Source organism: Oncorhynchus gorbuscha, linkage group LG16, assembly GCF_021184085.1.
Source record: "Oncorhynchus gorbuscha isolate QuinsamMale2020 ecotype Even-year linkage group LG16, OgorEven_v1.0, whole genome shotgun sequence".
NCBI lineage: Eukaryota > Metazoa > Chordata > Actinopteri > Salmoniformes > Salmonidae > Oncorhynchus > Oncorhynchus gorbuscha.
Window position 1 is genome coordinate 77,924,235 of NC_060188.1, and position 23,000 is coordinate 77,947,234.

The window sequence follows — 23,000 nt, forward strand, 5'->3', positions numbered from 1 at the left end:
TAACAAAGAGAAGTAAAAAATATTTATTGCAATATTTGCTCCGCCAGAAGTGCTGGGGGATCCCTTTTCTCTCTTGGGTGACCTTTGACCTAATACATCAAATTCTACATTTACAAAAAACTCCCCTGCATGTAGGCCACAGATACTGCACGCTTCGCTTTCAACAGAATAAATTATATCCAAGAGACTCCATTGTACAGCATGGGTAAACAAATAAAGGGAATAAAACATAAAAGAAAAGGTAAAGGTTTTAAAAGTAGCTTCCCTGGAAACTGAGCTAAGCTAAAGAAATCCAACCGGTGCTAGGTTAAACTCCAAGAACACTTTATTTAGAACATTAACAGACTAATTTCCAACATTCACTTTGTTTATTTTTTTTTTTAAACAGAATTTGTCAGAGATAAACATTGTTTTTTTTTGTGTGTTAAACTTTGATACAGTGGGAAAATCAAACAACCGAGTTGCTGTACAACAGCGAAGGAGCTTCCACGCAATGTTATCCAAACATTTCCTTCTTGTGTTTTTTCTGTTTAACTTAAACATATCCTGGATCCAGATTAAAATGTTCATCACAGACCAAAAGTTCACAATACCTGCTCTCCTCTCTCTCTCTGCTATCTCGTGCTTACATTTATGTTTTGCATGTCTGTCTGTAGTATATTTGTCTTTTCTGTATTAGAAAAACGTTGTATCCTCATAGTAGAGTTTGGCTGCAAAGAGTTTGTCTGAGAATAACCGTATAGTCGATTAGGAAGTTCCCTCCTTCGCTGAGTACAGTGACCGTAAAGTCTGCACCACTCTGTTCGTCAGCTTGTGTGCACTCGTCAAGGCGATTTTCTTGTAAATAATGTCAGACTCCTTGATAGTGTCCACCCAAGGCACCGTTTTGCGTCCGTCCCGTTTCTTAGCCTCGCCCCAGACTCCAGAGTAGGAGCCAGCCATCCATTGCACTCTGTAGCCCGTGTTGGTCTTCTGGATGATGCGGGCGATCTGCGGCCGGTCCTTGTACTTGGGGCAGCAGAGGGCGATGACGTCCCTGGCGGCCAACGTCTCATTCATGTGACCTGATGCCTCTGCAGAGTCGCCGTGCTTCCTCGACCGCCGTGATGACTGGGGAGAGAAACAGCAGTGTTACACCTCACATAGCATTCATTTACTACAACATCCAACGAACTGGAGAGAGCACATAGGTTTAAGAAGCCAACATGGCAGTTATCAGTCTTCTAATAAATCCTTAACAGGGACAATAACAGCTGTATGACAGTGCAATAACAGGCTGCTTAGGGCTCACCACTGGGGTTTTCTCATCTCCGTCGCTCTCGTCGTCGTCCGTCTCTATAGGAGCCTGGTGGTGGTTCTTGTGGTCCTGGTGGTGGTTCTTGTGGTCCTGGTGGCTGGGCCCTCCCAGCAATGAAGTGATGGCTTTGTTTCTGGCGTTAGCACTGGCTGACGCCTCACCTTCCTCATCCTCTTCATCAGGGTCCAAATGCTCCATCAGTAACTTGAACTGAGAGAGACTAGAATGTTAACCAGTCTGCTGTGCTCAGACATGGCTAGTTTAATTTACTGCACACCGTTTACAAAGTACAAAAAGGAACTCAATCTGGTTCAATTCTGTTTAAATTCAGTAAATTCAGGAAGTAAATTGGAATTCCAATCCATATTTTCCTTAACTCCATTACAGGACCCTAAACTAAACGACTCAAGACTTAAAAAAAAGGAAATGTGGTCAGAGTGAGCTCTTACATCTAGGTACTGTTTGACGATCCTCCTCTTGATGTCGTAGGTGAGTTCTACGTTGGCCAGGTCAGAGGTCAAGAAGTCCAGTGTCTGGTGAGGGCTGAAGTGCACGTGACCCTTCCTGTTCACCGCCTTCTCGTATACCTTGGCCGATTCCGTCGGAGAGTACTTTTGGATTTTACTTCAGTAGGCAGAGGGAGAAGTTGGATTTAGGTTAATTCCTCATTAAAGTGGCAATATGTAACCTTTTGGGCGACCTGACCAAATTCACATAGAAATGTCAGTTATAGATCGATCATTCTAATTGAAAGCAAGTAAAGAGGCTGTAGACCTGCTCTATGCTTCCCGTTCTCAAATTTTGTTTTTGCGTCTTTTACTTTTGTTATTGTACATTAGCTTCAAACAGATGAAACAACAATATTTTTGGTTATGGAAAAGTTATTTCACAGCGGTTTAGATGGTACAATGATTCTCTACACTATACTAGCTTATTTGTCACAAACTGAAATTTGGCAAACTAAAAGAAACGTCCCTTTTTCAGGACACTGACTTTCAAAGATAATTCATAAAAATCTAAATAACTTCACATATCCTCATTGTAAAGTGTTTAAACACGGTTTGCCATGCTTGTTCAATGAACCATAAACAATTAATGAACATGCACCTGTGGAACAGTCGTTAAGACACTAACAGCTTACAGACGGTATGCAATTAAGGTCACAGTTATGAAAACTTAGGACACAAAAGAGGCCTTTCTACTGACTCTGAAAAACACCAAAAGAAAGATGCCCAGGGTCCCTGCTTATCTGAGTGAACGTGCCTTAGGCATGCTGTAAAAGGGGCATGAGGATTGCAGATGTGGCCAGGGCAAGAAATTGCAATATCCGTACTGTGAGACAGCGCTGACAGCTGATGGTCCTCGCAGTGGCAGACCACGTGTAACAACACCTGCACAGAATAGGTACATCCGAACATCACACCTGTGGGACAGGTACTGGATGGCAACAACTGCCCGAGTTGCACAATCCCTCCATCAGTGCTCAGACTGTCCGCAATAGGCTGAGAGAGGCTGGACTGTAGGCTTGTAGGCCTGTTGTAAGGCAGGTCCTCACCAGACATCACCGGCAACAATGTTGCCTATGGACACAAACCCACCGTCGCAGGACCAGACAGGACTGGAAAAAAGTGCTCTTCACTGATGAGTCAGTTTTGTCACACCAGGGGTGATGGTCGGATTTGCGTTTATCGTCAAGGGAATGAGCGTTACACCGAGGCCTGTACTCTGGAGCAAAATCAATTTGGAAGTGGAGGGTCCGTCATGGTCTGGCGCAGTGTGTCACAGCATCATTGGACTGAGCTTGTTGTCATTGCAGGCAATCTCAAGGCTGTGCGTTACAGGGAAGACATCCTCCTCCCTCATGTGATACCCTTCCTGCAGGCTCCAGCATGACAATGCCACCAGCCATACTGCTCGTTCTGTGCGTGATTTCCTGCAAGACGGGAATGTCAGTGTTCTGCCATGGCCAGCGAAGAGCCCGGATCTCAATCCCATTGAGCACATCTGGGACCTGTTGGATCGGAGGGTGAGGGCTAGGGCCATTCCTCCCAGAAATGTCAGAGAACTTGCAGGTGCCTTGGTGGAAGAGTGGGGTAACATTTCACAGCAAGAACTGACAAATCTGGTGCAGTCCATGAATAGGAGATGTACTGCAGTACTTAATGCAGCTGGTGGCTACACCAGATACTGACTGTTACTTTTGATTTTGACCCCCCTTTTGTTCAGGGACACATTATTCCATTTCTGTTAGTCACATGTCTGTGGAACTTGTTCAGTTTATGTCTCAGTTGTTGAAACGTATGTTCATACAAATATTTACACATGTTAAGTTTGCGAAAAAATAAACACAGTTGACGTTTCTTTTTTTGATGAGTTCATTAGAGTTTTAGCAACCAGGAAATGGCGGAGCGTTTTCTGCATAGTGCAACTTTAACTGAGAAATTGTCATGGCAACATAAAAAGACAAGACATATCAGTATATTGTGATCTTCCTAGCTCTGTCTTTCATGTCCTAGCTCTGTCTTTCATGTCCAGTGAGGCGGTAAGGTGAGATGTTATGTGGTTGTGTTCCTCCTGGCATTGACGTACCTGTCCGAGAAGCCGTAGAGGTTCTTGAGATGCTGCTTTAGAACCAATAGTAGTAGTATTCCCTGTGAGGCGTTGGCAAAGTCCAACAAGGGGATCGGGTTGTCAGGCAGACGCTGCATCACCTTGTCCAAGTCCTCCATTTCCAGGTCAGAGTCAGAGTCTGACTCCACAGGGGCTTGGGCCCGGTGTTTGGGCTTCTTGGGCCTGTGGACCACCTCGTTGTCCTCGTCACTACTGTTGGAACTAATACTGTGACGGTGATGTTCCTCCTCTGATGACGACGATGATGATGAGTTCTCCTCCTCTGACTGGTACTTCCTCTCTTTCGACTTCTTCTCCCGCTGCCTTGGCTCTTTGAGAAGGGACTGCAGAGAGGACAGAGGAGTGAGTCATTCACAACCAAACAAAGGCTATTGTTAGGGATTGTTATAGGATATAAAACCCACGACAGCTTGTAAAAGTCTATAAAAGTTAGTGTTTTCACAAGCCTGTGCACTTGTGGCTACGTGTGATCTTTGAAGTACTTATGGCAAGGCTGCTGACAAACACTACATAGTGACGTGTGTATCACCTACCTCCTTGAAGGACTGCAGCAGGTTGCTGCCGGACACAGACAGGGTGATGTCAATGTGGTGCATGATGAAGAGAGGCTCCTCCTGGATCTGGTAGGGGAAACAGGCTAGGTTGTCTGCCATGTACAGGAGCATGTTGACCTCAATCTTCTGCAGGGGGAAAGTCACAATACCAAACATTACTTCACAAAACTGTTAATTTTGTCTATAAAAATAAGGATTGTATATGAATGTTTACTGCTATAATACTGATTATTCTTAGTGTGTGTCTAGGGGGAAGGAGGAACTCACCGAGCTGTCATCAAACAAGTTGAGCAGTGAGATGAGGAAGGCTCGTCGGTGCTGCCGGTTGGATCGGACCATGGAGAAGAGGTGGGCGCAGAGGGCGGAGGTGGTCTCGTCCTGCCGGTAACCCCGGATCACCGTACCCTTAGCTGACCAGATAGCCTGCTGCACCTGGTAAGACATCTTCATCCCCGCCACGGCCTTCATCTGGTCACACACACACAACCAAACACGTTCTATACATTGATAACATACTGTACAATAGATGATCACATTACCAGCCTGTTGAGAGGCCAGTCTACTCTTCCTACCCTGAGACCAGTCTACAGACAGAAACACTCACATGGATGAAGCCGCTGTATTTCTTATCAATCTCCACTAGCTGCTGGTCTGCCTTATTCCTCATGGTGGGCTCTGGGTCCGTTCCCATGGCAATCAGGTAGGGCACACACTGAAACAAAACAGGAGGTTGGGTCAACAGGGATTACAAAGCTGTGGAAGCACGTGGTTGTATACTGGTACTTCACCCATAATAACACTTATTTATTCCAGTCCTAAATTAAGTAAAAACCCTGTGCACAGCATTGTCCAGTTACACCTATTAAAGGTCCAATGCAACTGTTTATTAAATCATTTCTGGGGTAACAATTTAGTACCGTCCTGTCATGGTTTTCAATTCAAATGGTCAAAAAGAAACAAAAATAGCTTCTTGGCAAAGAGTCATTTTTCAAGCAATAATTTAGCTAGGACTGTCTGGGAGTGGTCTGAGTAGACAGTTAAAACTAACTGTTATTGGCAGAGAGGTTTGGAACTCTTTCTTATTGGTCTATTAATTAATTTACCGCCTGGTGATGTGCACCAGAGGCAGCGGCCTAGACCGCTACACCACCCTAGGACAGAGCCTTTTCTAATTATTTAACTGACCAGAGTGATGTGCATGCCTTGTTTGAGAAGAGTAGCCCAGTGGTGTATACTGTCAGGTGGAAGCATACCTGTACAGGATGGATGAGGCCCTGGTTGAGTGTCAGGGCAATGACGTTGAGGGCAAAATGTCGTACGGTGGACTGTGTGTGGAAGAAGGCCTCCAGCACCTGCTTCAGGTACAGCTGCATGATGGAGCTGCTCATACCTGATGAGATATCACCCATCTCCTTCAGGTCCTCCTGCTTCGACAGCTTCTTCCCTGCAGACGTACAAAGACAAGAGCCATTTAGGAAACTAGCCACTAGGCAACAACATTACGGCGGCATGCCCTAACTAACACATCCAATATCCTTAGCTCCATTCTATCAACTTGAAGATATTTCTGTGCTTGTGTGGACTTCTTTTCTACCTGTATTGATATGAATGAATGAGCTAGGGCCACAAATACAAAAATGTTTGCACTTCATTTTGTAAGTCACTTTGGAGTAAATAACATCTACATTATATTGAATGGACAGAGGTGAGACTCACACTGTTGGTCGGCCTCCTGCATGCGCGAGTCTTCCTCCTGCAGGTATGTTTGCAGGTTCTTCAGCACCTGGATCTTTAGGTTGACAGAGCTCTTCCTGTCCGACAGGATGCCATTGTACAGACTCATCACATCCTGCATGAACATCAGCCCTGGGTACTGGATGAACTGGAAGCCTGGAGAATGGAGAAAATGGGATAGGGAGAAAGAGGGATATCAACACCGAGGGACCAGGGAAATAAGCCATTGGTGATGAATGACAGAAATTTGAAAGGTGCTGCAATACCAATACAGAAGGGTCATTGTTAGAGCAACACATGGTCTGTGGTAGGGTGAGGTGAGCTTTACCTAGACCAATGATGGCCTTGGTCTGAACTTCCTCATCTTCATGCTTAGTGAAGTACAGCAAAAGCTCCATCACTTTTTCCTTTATCACAACCTACAACACACAAATGTTCTTTAAAAAAAAGAACAGTTGGTCATTACAATGTTCACAAAAATGAGTCTTCCTGGACCGACCTTTGTGGGGCCCTTGAATTCCTCCTCGTCAAAGTCAAAGTGGCGACAGAGTGCCCCCACAGTGAACAGCGAGCGCAGCAAGGCCGGTTTGTTAGCAGCCAGAACAGGGTTGTTGGAGTCCTCAGAGTGCTGGGTCTTCAGCTTGGTCAGGGCACCATAGTAACGGTTGAAACAAGCCCACACAAACTTGTAGTTGCGAGTGACCCTGTTCACCACAGCTCCAAGACAGCTCACACAGTGTTGTACAACCTGAGAAACAAGATTACTGAATAACTAAAAACAGCATTTTAACACCTTTTATTTGTTCCTTTACAGTTATTTTAGTATTGAAACTGGGTACAAGCTGTAGCTTTTACAAGAGACATACCGTCATGCCGTATTTGATGATGAGCTTCATCAGGTCTTCCTCTATGGTGGTGAGGAAGGTCTCAGAGGGGTGCTCCATCAGAGGGATCACCAGCTCAAGGATCTTGGCCACATTACAGATCACCATGAAGTCACTCTGGGTCTGGAAACACAAGAGAAATCCATATTGATAGGGTTTGGCCGGCGTAGGCCGTCATTGTAAAATAATAATTTGTTCTTAACTGACTTGCCTAGTTAAATAAAGGTTAAAGAAAGAAAATAAATTGATACAGCTAGAGAGATTTTTATGTTGTGAATCGAAGCTTGACCCCATTGGTCATGTTGTTGTATAAAACTTGTACCTACAACGATCAACCACTAGATGGCCCTAGAGCTCTCTGTAAAATCAAGTGGACGGTTTTTGCCTTGAACTTTTACACCTGGCACAATATCCAATTACTTATTTCAGAAGAAAAAAAACTTCACAATAACTACAGTAAATTTCTACAAATTGAGGAGAGAAAGTGTCCTTACGTTGCACTTGGTGGTGAGATAAGGCTGGATGGTCATTGCATGTTTGACCATCAGCTGGGATCGGATTTTACTGAACAGAAAGAGGGTGGTGATGCAGGACACCAGACGGTTGGAATTCACCCCCTTGTTCTCAATGTCTGAAACACAAACACAGATCCTTCCCTTCAGACTCAACTGGACTTTCTCACAGTCCATGAGAGTTCATCATATCATAATCAACAGTACATTCATGTGTCAGTATAAATGGCCATTTGAAATCAAAACCGTGAGTACACCAATGATAGCTGTGAGTGAGCTCCATACCAGTGAGAGACTCTTCATATTTTAGGATGTGTTCCACTAGATTGTCCACCAGCTGAACACAGGCCTTTCTGGCTGGCTTATAGGCGGCATCTTCCTCTGTCTTCAGCAGCTAAACAGGGATAAAGTAGGGGGAGGTTGTGAGATGAGGCACACAACCATCACAAGTCTGTCTTGAACTCCTTTGCAACAGCTCTCATTAGAGAAAACTGATAAATAAGTCACAGTACAGACGTTTCAAGGATGACCTGAAGTAAACAGCATTACTTCCTGTGCTTGATACTCTCCATAACCATAAATAGGCCTACATGTGATAATCAATAAACCTGAGCCAATGATAAAAAAAAGTTATGAACAAAACTCCAGGCCAACTATTACCATGTAATACACAGACACAATTCAAAATACTCACATTTTGAAGCAGCTGCTCAAACCAGTCATAGCCTGTATCTTTGCATGCAGACACCTAGGAAATATGGATGTCATCAGGTCAAGACATGTTGAACAGTCACGCCTAAAATACAGTAACACAGACCGATATGTACATTGGAAAGTTATTTGTCTGTTTGGTAGTTCTGTGCTCAGCTTTGAGCCCTGGAACTCACCACATCTGTGATGTTGAGGATCTTGCGGGTCATGGCGTCTTTATCGTGATTGGGTGTAGGGGTGAACCAGAGTTTCTGGAAGGTCTCGTTCACAAGTTTCTGAAGAAGAAAGCGGTGCAACATTTTGAAATATGCAAACAAAGACAGGTAACTTTTGGAAGCCCTGCGACGTATCCATTCACACATGAAACACAGGCATTTACAGATGCAGACAGATACACACCTTGATGCCCTCCTCGTCGTTGACCCTGCGGATCATCTTGACACACATCTCAGTGATCTTGTTGAAGGTAGGTTGCTCCAGACAGATGTCTCTAAGGATCTTAATCACCCTCTTCCTCACACTGATACCCGTATCCTGGAAAAAGAGGGGCAGAATTAATACATTTACATTTTAGTAATTTAGCAGATCTTATCCATGGCGACTTACAGTTGTGAGTGCATACACATTTGATGTACTTTTTCATACTGATCCCCCATGGGAATCAAAACCACAACCGTGGCGTTGTCAGCTCCATGCATTACCAACTGAGCCACACAGGACCCAGATGCTGATGCTAAGGCAACTTCCACCATATTTACACAATGTCACTCCAGGGTTACTTATCCCTGTATTTTCTAAATTATATTACAAGCGATCAAAATATATATTATCCAAAATAAGTTAAACATGAAATATATTTCATATTTAAAAAATGATAAAATCGGAGTAACTCTTGTTGAGTAGAGCAGAAATGATAGGTTCTCATCGGCACTTCATTTACTTTGAGAAGCCTGCAGTTCTCCAGCAGAGCCATAGGTGGCAGTGTGGAGAAAAGGATATTACCTTAAATGAACTTTTACACTTGGAATGAACCCTCAGCTAGAGGTGGCAAGAGTCATCGGCCCAGTTCCATTTCTCACTGCTCTGTGTGAGCGGATGCCTTCTCATCCTCCTACAGCCCACAGAAAGGGTTCTGCGCCATGTTATCCTATCTGACAGCTTGTTTGAGTATTAATCAAAGAGTTGCACTTCACAGCTGTGTTTAGGGTGAATGTCCCACTGTGACTCGGTCTCTGTGTATAAAGATGTGCGTTAGCCTGCTTGTTGAGGTGTTGTTATGGTGTGTGTTCGTTACCAGTATCCTCTCGATCAGCATGTCGTAGTACTGCTCTGTGAGCTGGGGTCTGCTCAGCACAAAACGCCCCAGCAGCTCCACAGCAGCCTCGCGTACACTGGTGGAGTTGTCCATTAGTCGACCATGGACCCCGCGCTGCATGTCCAACTGATGAGAGAAGGAGATGATGAGGACTGAGGAAACACTTATGCACAGACAAAAAGGCTGAGCATATTTAGGTGCATCAGGTTTATTGTCGGGTAGAGCAGACTCACCCTGGCCAGAATACTGGGGTCTACAGCCACCACCTCAGACAAACACTTCATGGCTTTAGTTCTGACAGCTATGGCACTCTCCCCCAGCACTCTCAGAATCTGTTGAAGAGGAGCGAGAGAGGGATTATTTACAAACCATACACACAGAGCACCAAATTAACCACACTCTGGTTCACAACACACATGAAGGAACTTAATCAAATCACTCTCGCATACTCTTACCTGTGTTAAATAAATATCGAAGCTCTGAGCGAATGGCCTCATAGAGGCCAAATATCTGACAATCAGGCAAGAGTCATCATAGTCCACAGTGTCAGAGTTCATCCTGTGGGCGAAGAGAGGAAGAGAAGAACACATTTGAAAAAAAGAGACACAGGCAAACACTGAGGTTGAAGCACTGACAGTGGGACAGTGAGGGTTGAGTCCTACCTCAGTGTGCTGAACTGCGAGGGCGCGGTCTTGATAATGTTGCGGAGGTACTTCTTGCGTGCCTCGGCTCTCTGCATGATCTCTCCGGTGGTCTCGATGTCCTTGGCGTGGTGCTGGCCTTCAGAAGAGTCCTCGTCCCCTCGCTGGTTCTGAGACTTCATGGCCTTCTCCATCTCTGTCAAAGTGTCCCTAAACCACTGGGCAATGTAGAACTTCCTGGCAAACTGAAGGCAGAAGCAGAAATCAACAGTTACATCTCAAACCTGATATGTGAATAACGGCAATGGTGGAAAAAGTACCCAATTGTCATACTTGAGTAACAGTAAAGATACCTTAATAGAAAACAACGCAAGTAAAAGTTAGTCACCCAGTAAAATACTACTTGATTAAAAGTCTGAAAGTTTTTGGTTTAAAATATACTTATCAAAAGTAAACGTAATTGCTAAAATATACTTAGATATCAAAAGTAAAAGTATAAATAATTTCAAAATCCTAATATTAATCAAACAAGACAGCACAATTTTTTTACATTTATTTTAGTTTACGGATAGCCAGGGGCATGATAAAACACTCGGACATAATTTACAAACAAAGCATGCGTGTTTAGTGAGTCCGCCAGATCAGAGGCAGTAGGGTTGACCAGGGATCTCTTGATAAGTGTGTGAATGGACCCTTTTTCTGTACTTTGGGGTGTCAGAGTAAAAAAGTACATTATTTTCTTATAGAAAAAAGTGAGTTAAAAGTAGTCAAAAATATAAATAGTAAATTACAGATACCCCCCAAAAACTACTTAAGTAGTACTTTCAAGTATTTTTCCTTGGCTAAGTACTTTACACCACTGAATATAGTGTAGCTATAACTACAGTATGTTCAAAAAATACACTAACAACTAGAGATGGATCCGTCTCTGCGTTCTCATCCATGTAGTCCAACAGGGCCTTCTGCAGCTGCTGGGTCTCATCATTGCCTTGAGTCTAGGTTGATAACGAAACAGCAACAACATTGTGTTAGCATTTTGCTGTGTATATCTTCAATGACAGTTGACTTTGAGGATTGTTATGGTCAGACTGAACGCCTAGCTACCTCTCTGAGGATGCGGTCGATGGAGCGCTGGTCCATCTTGCTGGTGACGCCGTCTTTGCGCAGGCGGGCAGCGACGGTGCCCAGGTAGTCTAGCGATGCCACCCTCAGAGCCATCTCTGTCTGCTTATTGCTAAACTGATGCACCTGGAACAGAGGATAGGGAGAAGAGTGTCATTCAGGATGCTTTTCCTTCCACAACAGCAAATAACCCCACTCACCAGAGGAGTCCCATGTGCTTGTATCAACAGCTCTACTGCTGACCAATAACTAAACGGTTTAGCTATGATGGATGGACTCACCAGTAGACGACCCAGCAGACTGAGGAGAAGCTCAGCAGCTGGCCACTCTGGTTTGTTCACCGTAGACAGCAGGTCCTGGACAAAGTTTTCAAACAGTGGGCGATAGTCCTCCTCTCCCTGCTTACTGCCACACCTGAAACACAGACAGAGGAACACAGAGGCTTGGTCAAAGAGCTAACAGTATCATAAAGAGACATCTTAGACCATTTTCTATTAACAGTTCTAATCTAGTTTGATTGTGGAAATAATGAAAGGTTGTTAAGAGAGATCATCTTACTTCTTTAGGAAGACGGACAGGAAGTTCTGAGCTGCTCGCATTGCCGTCTCATAAGAGTTCGTGATCAGGACATCTTGGTCCACCTGGGAAAAGAGCAAGCAATTGTGAATAAAAGTATTTGGTGAAGATGTCCATAAGATTATTCCTAGGCCAGTCGGCATGGCCATCCCTAACCTACCTTCTTATCATACTCGTCATGACTGTCCCTGTTGTTCGGGAGGTGCACCACACATTGGATAAGCTGAAGCACCAGAGCTGTGACCATCTGGATGTACATGGGCTCCCCATCCTTATCACTGCTGTTCAGCCTAGGGACGCACAATATAGACAAATACACATACAGACAACCTCAATTGCACTCCACACTGCACCCCCACCTAGATAAGAGGAATACCTGTGTGAGAATGCTATTCAGCTAAGTGTTCAACACCATTGTCTCCTCTCTGCTCGTCACCAAGCTTAGGACCCTGGGACTGAACACCTCCCTATGCAGCTGGATCCTGGACTTCCTGATGGGCCGACCCCAGGTGGTGAGGGAAGCCACGCTGTTCCTCAACACGGGGGCCCCACAGGGGTGAGTGCTTAGTCAAATCAAATGTATTTGTCACATGTGCCGAATACAACAGTGAAATGCTTACTTACAAGCCCTTAACTAACAATGCGGTTTAAGAAGAGAGTTAAGAAAACATTTACTAAATAAACTAAAGTAAAACATTTAATGACATTTTAAAAAGTAACACTATAAAATAACAATAATGAGGCTATATGCAGGGGGTACCAGTATCGAGTCAATGTGCGGGGGTACAGGTTAGTCGAGGTAATTTGTACATGTAGGTAGGGGGTAATCAATTCAAATAGTCCCGGTGGCCATTTGATTAATTGTTCAGCAGTCTTATGGTTTGGGGGTAGAAGCTGTTAAGGATACTTTTGGACCTAGATTTGGCGCTCCGGTACTGCTTGCCATGCGGTTGCAGAGAGAACAGTCTATGACTATGGTTGAGTGGAGTCTTTGACAATCCCTTGGGCCTTCCTCTGACACTGCCTAGTATATAGGTCCTGGATGGCAGGAAGCTTGGCCCCATTGATGTACTGGGCCGTACGCACTACCCTCTGCTGCGACTTACGATTGGAGGCCGAGCAGTTGCCATACCAGGCGGTGATGCAACTGGTCAGGATGCTCTTGATGGTGCAGCTGTAGAACTTTTTGAGGATCTGGGGACCCATGCCAAATCTTTTCAGTCTACTGAGGGGGAAAAGGAGTTGTCGTGCCCTCTTCACGACTTTCTTGGTGTGTTCGGACCATGATAGTTTGTTGGTGATGTTGACGCCGAGGAACTTGAATCTCTCGACCACTCCACTACAGCACCGTCGATGTGAATGGGGGCGTGTTCGGCCTTCCTTTTCCTGTAGTCCACATGGTGGCATAGTGGTGGCTGCATCATATTATGGGTATGTAATCATTAACTTCACTAGGGTAGGGGGCAGCATTCATATTTTGGATGAAAAGCGTGCCCAAATTAAACTGCCTGCTACTCAGGCCCAGAAGATAGGATATGCATATAATTAGTTGATTTGGATAGAAAACACTCTAAAGTTTCCAAAACCGTTAAAATAATATCTGATATGAACTGTCTGATATGGCAGGTGAAAACCCAAGGAAAATCCAACCAGGAAGTACTATTATTCTGAAAGGCTGTTTTTCCATTGAAAGCCTATCCACCATACAAAGACTTTAGGACCCAGTTCACGAGCTCCATGGCTTCTTCAGCATGTGGCCAGTCTTTAGGCATTGTTTCAGGCTTTTACTCTGAAAATGAGGGAGATACAGCACTTTCAATCTGTGGCCAGTGGAAATTTCCAGACATCAGCCATGCGTCTGATCGGGAACGCGCCTTTCTTGTTTCTCTTTTTCTATTGATGAAGCTTTTGTCCGGTTGAAATATTATTGATTATTTATGACAAAAACAACCGAACAATTGATTTTAAACATCATTTGGCATGTTTCTACTAACTTTTATTGGACTTTTCGTCTGGGCTTAGTGCACGCGCCTTGAGCATTCAGATTACTGGACAAAACATGCAAACAAAAAGTAGGTTTCTGGTCATAAAGAGGGACATTATCGAACAAAACAAACATTTATTTTCTAACATGGAGACCTGGGAGTGCCACCAGATGAAGATCATCAAAGGTAAGTGATTAATTTTAATGCTATTTCTGACTTTTGTGACTCTCTCCTTGGCTGGAAAATGGCTGTTTGGGTTTCTGTGGCTAGGTGCTGACCTAACATAATCGCAAAGTGTGCTTTCGCTGTAAAGCCTTGCATTAAGGAGAAGTTTATCTTTATTCGTATGTTTAACACTTGTATCGTTTATCAATGTTTATTATGAATATTTCTGTAATTTGATGTGGCTCTCTGCACTTTCACGGGATGTTTGTTTGAAACAATGCATTTCTGAACATAACTCGCCAATGTAAACTGGGATTTTTGGATATAAATATGAACTTTATCGAACAAAACATACATGTATTGTGTAACATGAAGTCCTATGAGTGCCATCTGATGAAGATCATCAAAGGTTAGTGATGAATTGAATCGCTATTTCTTACTTGTGAGCCCTCTCCTTGGCTGGAAAATGGCTGTATGGTTTTCTGTGACTAGGTGTTGACCTAACATAATCGCATGGTGTGCTTTCGCAGTAATGTCTTTTTGAAATCAGACACTGTGGTTGGATTTACAAGAAGTTTATCTTTAAAACCTCTAGCTCCTACCTGACACGCAGGCGTCCCATCTAGACATCTGGAAATGCAAATGCACTACGCTAAATGCTAATAGTATTAGTTAAAACTCAAACGTTCATTAAAATACACATGCAGGGTATTGAATTAAAGCTACACTCGTTGTGAATCCAGGCAACAAGTCAGATTTTTAAAATGCTTTTCGACGAAAGCATGAGAAGCTATTATCTGATAGCATGTAACACCCCAAAAGACCCGCAGGGGACGTAAACAAAATAATTAGCATAGTCGTCGCTACACAAACCGCACAAATAAAATATAAAACATTCATTACCTTTGACCATCTTCTTTGTTGGCACTCCTAGATGTCCCATAATCACTATTAGGTCTTTTTTTTTCTCGATTAAATCGGTCCATATATAGCCTAGATGTCGATCTATGAAGACTGTGTGATAAATGAAAAAAAAAATAGCGTTTTATAACGTAACGTCATTTTTTTTAAATTAAAAAAGTCGACGATAAACTTTCACAAAACACTTCGAAATACTTTTGTAATGCAACTTTAGCTATTAGTAAACGTTAATAAGCGATTAAATTGATCACGAGGCGATGTATATTCTATAGCTGTCCGTCTGGAAATAATGTCCGGGTAAATCTCAACCAAAATATCCGGTCGGAGACCGGAAGAACTACGCTGCCTTGCGTCTGTTTGACCAAGAAACAAATAGTAGGCAAATGACAAGACTCTAGACATCGTGTGGAAGCTGTAGGTATTGCAACCTCAGCCCCATTAAATGTGGTTCACCTTTATCAATGGGTTCAAGTCGCGCATGGATATATTTTTCCATTTTCAGTGATCAGATTTTCCTGCACTTTTCGATGAAACGCACGTTCTGTTATAGTCACAGCCGTGATTTAACCAGTTTTATAAACGTCTGAGTGTTTTCTATCCACACATACTAATCATATGCATATACTATATTCCTGGCATGAGTAGCAGGGCGCTGAAATGTTGCACGATTTTTAACAGAATGTTCGAAAAAGTAAGCCCTAAGCTTAAGTGGTTAAAACGTTGTATAATACTTGTATGTTTGAGGAATTTTAATGATGGGATTTCTGTTGTTTTGAATTTGGTGCCCTGCAATTTCACTGGCTGTTGTCGAGGTGGGACGCTAGCATCCCACTTGTACCAGAGAGGTTAAGTAGTGGGGAGTTTTTCCAGGGCAAAAAGAAATAGAATGGAGCTAAGAACAGCTTTCCACAAGACACTGGGAGATGAAGTCACCTTTCAGCAGGAAAATAACCTAAAACACGAGGCTAAATCGACACAGAAGTCGCTTACCAAGAAGACTGTGAATGTTCCAGAGTGGCCGAGTTACAGTTTTGACTTAAATCTACATTAACATCTATGCCAAGACCTGAACATGACTGTCTAGCAATGATTAACAACCAATTTGACAGAGCTTGAAGATTTTGAAAAGAATAATGGGCAAATGTTGCACAATCCAGGTGTGGAAAGCTATTAGAGATGTACCCGGAAAAACTCAGAAGTAATTGCTGCCAAAGGTGCTTCTACAAAGTACTGTCTTAGGGGTGTGAATACTTACATAAATGAGATATTTCTGTATTTCATTTTCAATACATTTCCACCAATTATTTTTTATTTCACATTGTCATTATGGGGTATTGTGTGTAGATGGGTGAGATATAGCGCGTTCTTGTTCTACCTTATGTTATTTTTAGTGCTACATCGATATTGATTACGGCATTGTTCGGTTTAGAGATAGCAAGAAAGGCATTTCACTCTTTTTGGGTAGGTGACATTAAAACCTGAAACTAGATAAACATTCTGAAAAGAACAAGAAAATGGTTTCATAACATTATAACATACTGACCAGAACGGACACGTCGCGTGCGCGAGCGTCACAAATTAAATGTAGAAATCCATGTTATTCAATTATTGCACCCACACTGCTCGTGCGCGCCAACGAGCGTCTGCGACACCAACGGCTAAAATAGAACTCATTCCTATTTCTGACGCAGATCGCGCTGAAAGTCCTGCCTCTCCCATCTCCTCATTGGTTTATAGAAGCAGATACCCACGTGCCATCTCCTCATTGGTTATACCCACGTGGGTGACTGAAAGACAAACTGTTTTGCCGGTAGTTGTGGTAATACAATGAAAGTTTAGATGCAAATCACCATATAAGTTAAACGATGAAAAGGCCTGGAAGGAGGAGAGATGACTAGAAACGATTCGGTTGGCCGTTTTTTGTGTGGATTAATTGTCCGAGTAGAGGTCCTTGTGCATTTCAGGTAAAATAACATTTCAATGTTTATATCCCAGGACAAATTAGCTAGCAACAGCAAGCTAGCTAAATAGGACAAATTAACGTTAGCTAGCAAGTGCAAGCTAACTACCTAAATTGCCATACATTAATGATTTTCGACCTGTCCCCAAATTAATGTCATTTGTTGATATTTTAACCTGCGTGTCGTGATCGCATTTGGTGTGGGGGGGCAAAATAAATTTATGCACAATAGCGCACGATGGCACACGCGCGCAGCCGGTTTGGGTTCAGTGTTAGCATTTCTGAAATTCTCCTTTAGAACTCCTGATTTATGTGGTCTCTCATGGCACATGTTCTCTGTCGGTGCAGTTACCTGAAGTTCCTGAGGCTGCGTTTGCTGGTGGGTAGTCTGGCCAGAGAGGTGAAGATCTCTTCCAGGATGAGCTGCCTGTGTTTTTCATAGCGAGAGAACACCTGAGGGGGTGCCGGAGGAAAGGCTCATCATTAGAGTTACCCTGACATTGCAATACATAATACATACAGTCATGGCCAAAAGTTTTGAGAATGACACAAATATTAATTTCCACAAAGTTTGCTGCTTCAGTGTCTTCAGATATTTTTGTCAGATGTTACTATGGAATACTGAAGTGTAATTACAATCATTACAAGTATAATTACAAGCAAGTGTCAAAGGCTTTTATTGACAATTACATGAAGTTGGTGCAAAGAGTCAATATTTGCAGTGTTGACCCTTCTTTTCCAAGACCTTTGAAATCTGCCCTGGCATGCTGTCAATTAACTTCTGGGCCACATCCTGACTGATGGCAGCCCATTCTTGCATAATCAATGCTTGGAGTTTGTCAGAATTTGTGGGGTTTTGTTTGTCCACCCGCCTCTTGAGGATTGACCACAAGTTCTCAATGGGATTAAGGTCTGGGGAGTTTCCTGGCCATGGACCCAAAATATAGAGGTTTTGTTCCTCGAGCCACTTCGCTATCACTTTGCCTTATGGCAAGGTGCTCAGTCATGCTTAAAAAGGCATTGTTCGTCACCAAACTGTTCCAGGATGGTTGGGAGAAGTTGCTCTCGATGGATGTGTTGGTGCCATTCTTTATTCATGGCTGTGTTCTTAGGCAAAATTCTGAGTGAGCCCACTCCCTTGGCTGAGAAGCAACCCCACACATGAATGGTCTCAGGATGCTTTACTGTTGGCATGACACAGGACTGATGCTAGAGCTCACCTTGTCTTCTCCGGGCAAGCTTTTTTCCGGATGCCCCAAACAATCGGAAAGGGAATTCATCAGAGAAAATGACTTTACCCCATTCCTCAGCAGTCCAATCACTGTACCTTTTGCAGAATATCAGTCTGTCCCTGATGTTTTTCCTGGGAAGTGGCTTCTTTGCTGCCTTTCTTGACACCAGGCCATCCTCCAAAAGTCTTCACCTCACTGTGAGTGCAGATGCACTCACACCTGCCTGCTGCCATTCCTGAGCAAGCTCTGCACTGGTGGTGCCCTGATCCCGCAGCTGAATCAACTTTAGGAGATGGTCCTGGTGCTTGCTGGACTTTCTTGGGCGCTCTGAAGCCTTCTTCACAACAATTGAACCGCTCTCCTTGAAGTTCTTGATGATCCGATAAATGGTTGATTTAGGTGCAATCTTATGGGCAGCAATATCCTTGCCTGTGAAGCCCTTTTATGCAAAGCAATAATGACGGCACGTGTTTCCTTGCAGATAACCATGATTGACAGAGGAAGAACAATGATTGCAAGCACCACCCTCCTTTTGAAGCTTCCAGTCTGTTATTCAAACTCAATTAGCATGACAGAGTAATCTCCAGACTTGTCCTCGTCAACACTCACACCTGTGTTAACGAGAGAATCACTGACATGATGTCAGCTCGTCTTTTTGTGGCAGGGCTGAAATGCAGTGGAAATGTTTTTTTGGGGATTCAGTTCATTTGCATGGCAAAGAGGGACTTTGCAATTAATTGCAATTCATCTGATCACTCTTCATAACATTCTGGAGTATATGCAAATTGCCATCATACAAACTGAGGCAGCAGACTTGGTGAATATTAATATTTGTGTCATTCTCAAAACTTTTGGCCACGACTGTACACAATGAAAGGGAATATAGTGTATTCTAGAACAAATCCAGAACTCCATGGGAACCCAGGTTTGAGGCACCACATCAAGAGCAACCCTGGCACTGCTATACAGGGGATGTATGTAATGGAAGCACAATAAAAGGGAATATATTATAGAACAATGGCAGAACTCTGTGGAAACACTGGTTTGGATTCTTACCGCAGTCACTAGTTTGATGGCACACAGCTGTAGCTCACTGACACTCTCCACAAAGAATGGTGTGATTCCCATGGAGGAGACCTGAGGGAAGGAGAGAGAGATGAGTTATAAGGTAAGCAAGCAGAGGTCAGAAATCATGACCCCCAGGGAAAGCACTAGGAGCAGAGTCTCACCTGCAGGATGGTGGTGTCAGTCAACAGCTGTATCTCCAGGAGCTCAGAGATGTTGCTGACGATGTCACACACCTTGTTGTAGAGCATGATGATCACCCTCTGCTTGTGTGTGGAGCTTTTAGCTCTCTTAGCCCTGGAGCTCAGCAAGCCACCTGGGTGAGAGAGGGGAGAAGAGAGACAATGAATAAAGGTTCCTAAAAAATGCAGAGCAGAGACCCTTTCCTCAGTCAGTCATGGCAGGGATAGGCATAACACAGGCCCAGGTAGTTCCGAGTGGACCACACTGTCTTGTATGTACGCACCGTGTATATACTTCACATGAACTGTCTTTCAAATGTTCTGGGTGCTCTGGTCTTGAACAAACCACCGTCAAACTCAAAGTTCAACAGAGTGTATGAAGACTGTGACTGGACATTTATGTAGCCAGTTCTCACCACATTATGTTATATGGGTTTGTTCCAAATGCTTTTGATAGTAAGGTGGGGTTAGGGTGCTGACCTCCGTGAGGGTCCACTCTGTAGACAGGGTCATACTGAGGGTAGAGGGTGTTTTGCAGGTGAAACTTGGTGTACTGCAGCACCCTCTCAATCACGTCCTCGATGTACACCGCCTTGGGCATGCGGGCCGACGTCATGATGTTGAGGGCAGTCAGACAGGCGTCAGCTGACTTTGTCACGCGCTCCATGATGAGGTCACGCCACAGTCGCTCCTCGTCTTCTGCGTCTGCGTCCTGTTGGAGAGAGAGAGAAGACAGTCAGACAAGTGGAACCTCTCTATGGAACATGCATCTTAGGCCAGAAGACTAAATCTGGGTCTGAGAAACCATATGTGGGGACAACTTACATGGTTCATCAGTGTGGAGAGTTTGGACCCGTCCTGAATGTTTTTCTCCAGGATGTTCAGGACCTTCACCAACTTACCAGATGAAAGCTATGAAGACAGATGAGAAAAATATAACAGAATGCCAAAAAGATTGACATCAACCTGCATCAAATGTTCTCCTTTCTTACCCTGAAGGTGATGCCCATGGCCTTGATCTTAGCAGATTCACTGGCCAGTTCACTCAGCTGGTGTTTCCCCAGCAGAAGCTCCTGTGGGATCTCATCGTCATCTGTTGACGAGAGTTGTGGAGTTACAGTTGGCAGTTCTGTCACCGTCATTTATAACTGAGCATTACTATGGCTGATATCAAATTACATTTGAAAAGAAATCCAACAATCACAATGTTATCTTTCCCATTCTTGGTAAAAAATGTCATTCAAATCTCTGAAGAAAACTTCAAATAAATAAATATGTAAAGTAGATAATGAATAATGCATACCCATGGCATTGAAGTCAATGTCCTCCAAGCTCTCCAGAATGTTGTCCACACTGGCTGAGAACCTCTTGAACGTGGAGGAGTCCATCAGTTCTGTTGAGTAAACAACACAGAGAAAGTGAATAACCTGCGCTTATGAGACCAAAGACATAAAACAAAGACATTACTGAATTTAGAGTGAAATTACCTTCTGCTGTCAGCTTGGGCTCGTATGCCTTTCTTTTCTTCTGTTTCTCCTTCTTCTTCATCTTTCTGGCAACTAGACAGGATTGATACATGTTAGGACAATGACATTGGACAGCAACACTTATCTAGTGAAATATTACTACTACTCATCCTCAGCATTTTACCCTGTATCTAATGCACAGGTATACCATGCTGGTGTATGTTCCATTTAGTGCTTTCCGAAAGTATTCATACCCTTTGAGTTATTCCAAATTTTGCTGTGTTACAGCCTGAATTCAAAACGGATTAAATATAATTGTTTTCTAACCAAATACCTTTTTGCAAATGTAGAGAAAAAATGAAATACAGAAATATCTCATTTACATACAGTGCCATGCGAAAGTATTCGGCCCACTTGAACTTTGCGACCTTTTGCCACATTTCAGGCTTCAAACATAAATATATAAAACTGTATTTTTTGTGAAGAATCAACAAGTGGGACACAATCATGAAGTGGAACGACATTTATTGGATATTTCAAACTTTTTTAACAAATCAAAAACTGAAAAATTGGGCGTGCAAAATTATTCAGCACCTTTACTTTCAGTGCAGCAAACTCTCTCCAGAAGTTCAGTGAGGATCTCTGAATGATCCAATGTTGTCCTAAATGACTAATGATGATAAATACAATCCACCTGTGTGTAATCAAGTCTCCGTATAAATGCACCTGCACTGTGATAGTCTCAGAGGTCCGTTAAAAGCTCAGAGAGCATCATGAAGAACAAGGAACACACCAGGCAGGTCTGAGATACTGTTGTGAAGAAGTTTAAAGCCGGATTTGGATACAAAAAGATTTCCCAAGCTTTAAACATCCCAAGGAGCACTGTGCAAGCGATAATATTGAAATGGAAGGAGTATCAGACCACTGCAAATCTACCAAGACCTGGCCGTCCCTCTAAACTTTCAGCTCATACAAGGAGAAGACTGATCAGAGATGCAGCCAAGAGGCCCATGATCACTCTGGATGAACTGCAGAGATCTACAGCTGAGGTGGGACACTCTGTCCATAGGACAACAATCAGTCGTATATTGCATAAATCTGGCCTTTATGGAAGAGTGGCAAGAAGAAAGCCATTTCTTAAAGATATCCATAAAAAGTGTCGTTTAAAGTTTGCCACAAGCCACCTGGGAGACACACCAAACATGTGGAAGAAGGTGCTCTGGTCAGATGAAACCAAAATTGAACTTTTTGGCAACAATGCAAAATGTTATGTTTGGCGTAAAAGCAACACAGCTCATCACCCTGAACACACCATCCCCACTGTCAAACATGGTGGTGGCAGCATCATGGTTTGGGCCTGCTTTTCTTCAGCAGGGACAGGGAAGATGGTTAAAATTGATGGGAAGATGGATGGAGCCAAATACAGGACCATTCTGGAAGAAAACCTGATGGAGTCTGCAAAAGACCTGAGACTGGGACGGAGATTTGTCTTCCAACAAGACAATGATCCAAAACATAAAGCAAAATCTACAATGGAATGGTTCAAAAATAAACATATCCAGGTGTTAGAATGGCCAAGTCAAAGTCCAGACCTGAATCCAATCGAGAATCTCTGGAAAGAACTGAAAACTGCTGTTCACAAATGCTCTCCGGGGCGGCAGCGTAGCCTAGTGGTTAGAGCGTTGGACTAGTAACCGGAAGGTTGTGAGTTCAAACCCCCGAGCTGACAAGGTACAAATCTGTCGTTCTACCCACTGTTCCCAGGCCGTCATTGAAAATAAGAATATGTTCTTAACTGACTTGCCTGGTTAAATAAAGGTTAAAAAAATAAAAAAATAAAAACCTCACTGAGCTCGAGCTGTTTTGCAAGGAGGAATGGGGAAAAAAATTCAGTCTCTCGATGTGCAAAACTGATAGAGACATACCCCAAGCGCAGCAAAAGGTGGCGCTACAAAGTATTAACTTAAGGGGGCTGAATAATTTTGCACGCCCAATTTTTCAGTTTTTGATTTGTTAAAAAAGTTTGAAATATCCAATAAATGTCGTT

The 23,000-nt window shown here is 43.4% G+C and overlaps 1 protein-coding gene across 5 annotated transcripts in view; it reads right to left on the bottom strand.

Annotated features, from left to right (window-relative positions):
- LOC123999110 (nipped-B-like protein B) overlaps window positions 1–23,000 on the bottom strand; it is a 72,849-nt gene continuing 49,849 nt past the window's right edge. For all 5 annotated transcript variants that reach the window (XM_046304526.1, XM_046304525.1, XM_046304524.1 and 2 more), the window contains 34 exons: window positions 20,975–21,046; window positions 20,791–20,880; window positions 20,480–20,580; window positions 20,313–20,399; window positions 19,968–20,199; window positions 19,470–19,621; window positions 19,297–19,377; window positions 17,361–17,461; window positions 12,138–12,267; window positions 11,960–12,042; window positions 11,683–11,815; window positions 11,384–11,527; window positions 11,188–11,274; window positions 10,301–10,524; window positions 10,094–10,196; window positions 9,872–9,970; window positions 9,618–9,764; window positions 8,723–8,857; window positions 8,500–8,598; window positions 8,307–8,360; window positions 7,898–8,006; window positions 7,595–7,731; window positions 7,083–7,223; window positions 6,716–6,964; window positions 6,545–6,635; window positions 6,199–6,372; window positions 5,736–5,926; window positions 5,087–5,194; window positions 4,750–4,950; window positions 4,462–4,608; window positions 3,887–4,251; window positions 1,747–1,921; window positions 1,292–1,507; window positions 1–1,110 (listed from right to left, as the gene is read on the bottom strand). In XM_046304526.1, coding sequence (XP_046160482.1) covers window positions 748–1,110; window positions 1,292–1,507; window positions 1,747–1,921; window positions 3,887–4,251; window positions 4,462–4,608; window positions 4,750–4,950; window positions 5,087–5,194; window positions 5,736–5,926; window positions 6,199–6,372; window positions 6,545–6,635; window positions 6,716–6,964; window positions 7,083–7,223; window positions 7,595–7,731; window positions 7,898–8,006; window positions 8,307–8,360; window positions 8,500–8,598; window positions 8,723–8,857; window positions 9,618–9,764; window positions 9,872–9,970; window positions 10,094–10,196; window positions 10,301–10,524; window positions 11,188–11,274; window positions 11,384–11,527; window positions 11,683–11,815; window positions 11,960–12,042; window positions 12,138–12,267; window positions 17,361–17,461; window positions 19,297–19,377; window positions 19,470–19,621; window positions 19,968–20,199; window positions 20,313–20,399; window positions 20,480–20,580; window positions 20,791–20,880; window positions 20,975–21,046 — 5,021 coding nt within the window. In that variant the 3' untranslated portion in view covers window positions 1–747. The remainder of the gene's footprint in view (window positions 1,111–1,291; window positions 1,508–1,746; window positions 1,922–3,886; window positions 4,252–4,461; window positions 4,609–4,749; window positions 4,951–5,086; window positions 5,195–5,735; window positions 5,927–6,198; window positions 6,373–6,544; window positions 6,636–6,715; window positions 6,965–7,082; window positions 7,224–7,594; window positions 7,732–7,897; window positions 8,007–8,306; window positions 8,361–8,499; window positions 8,599–8,722; window positions 8,858–9,617; window positions 9,765–9,871; window positions 9,971–10,093; window positions 10,197–10,300; window positions 10,525–11,187; window positions 11,275–11,383; window positions 11,528–11,682; window positions 11,816–11,959; window positions 12,043–12,137; window positions 12,268–17,360; window positions 17,462–19,296; window positions 19,378–19,469; window positions 19,622–19,967; window positions 20,200–20,312; window positions 20,400–20,479; window positions 20,581–20,790; window positions 20,881–20,974; window positions 21,047–23,000) is intronic.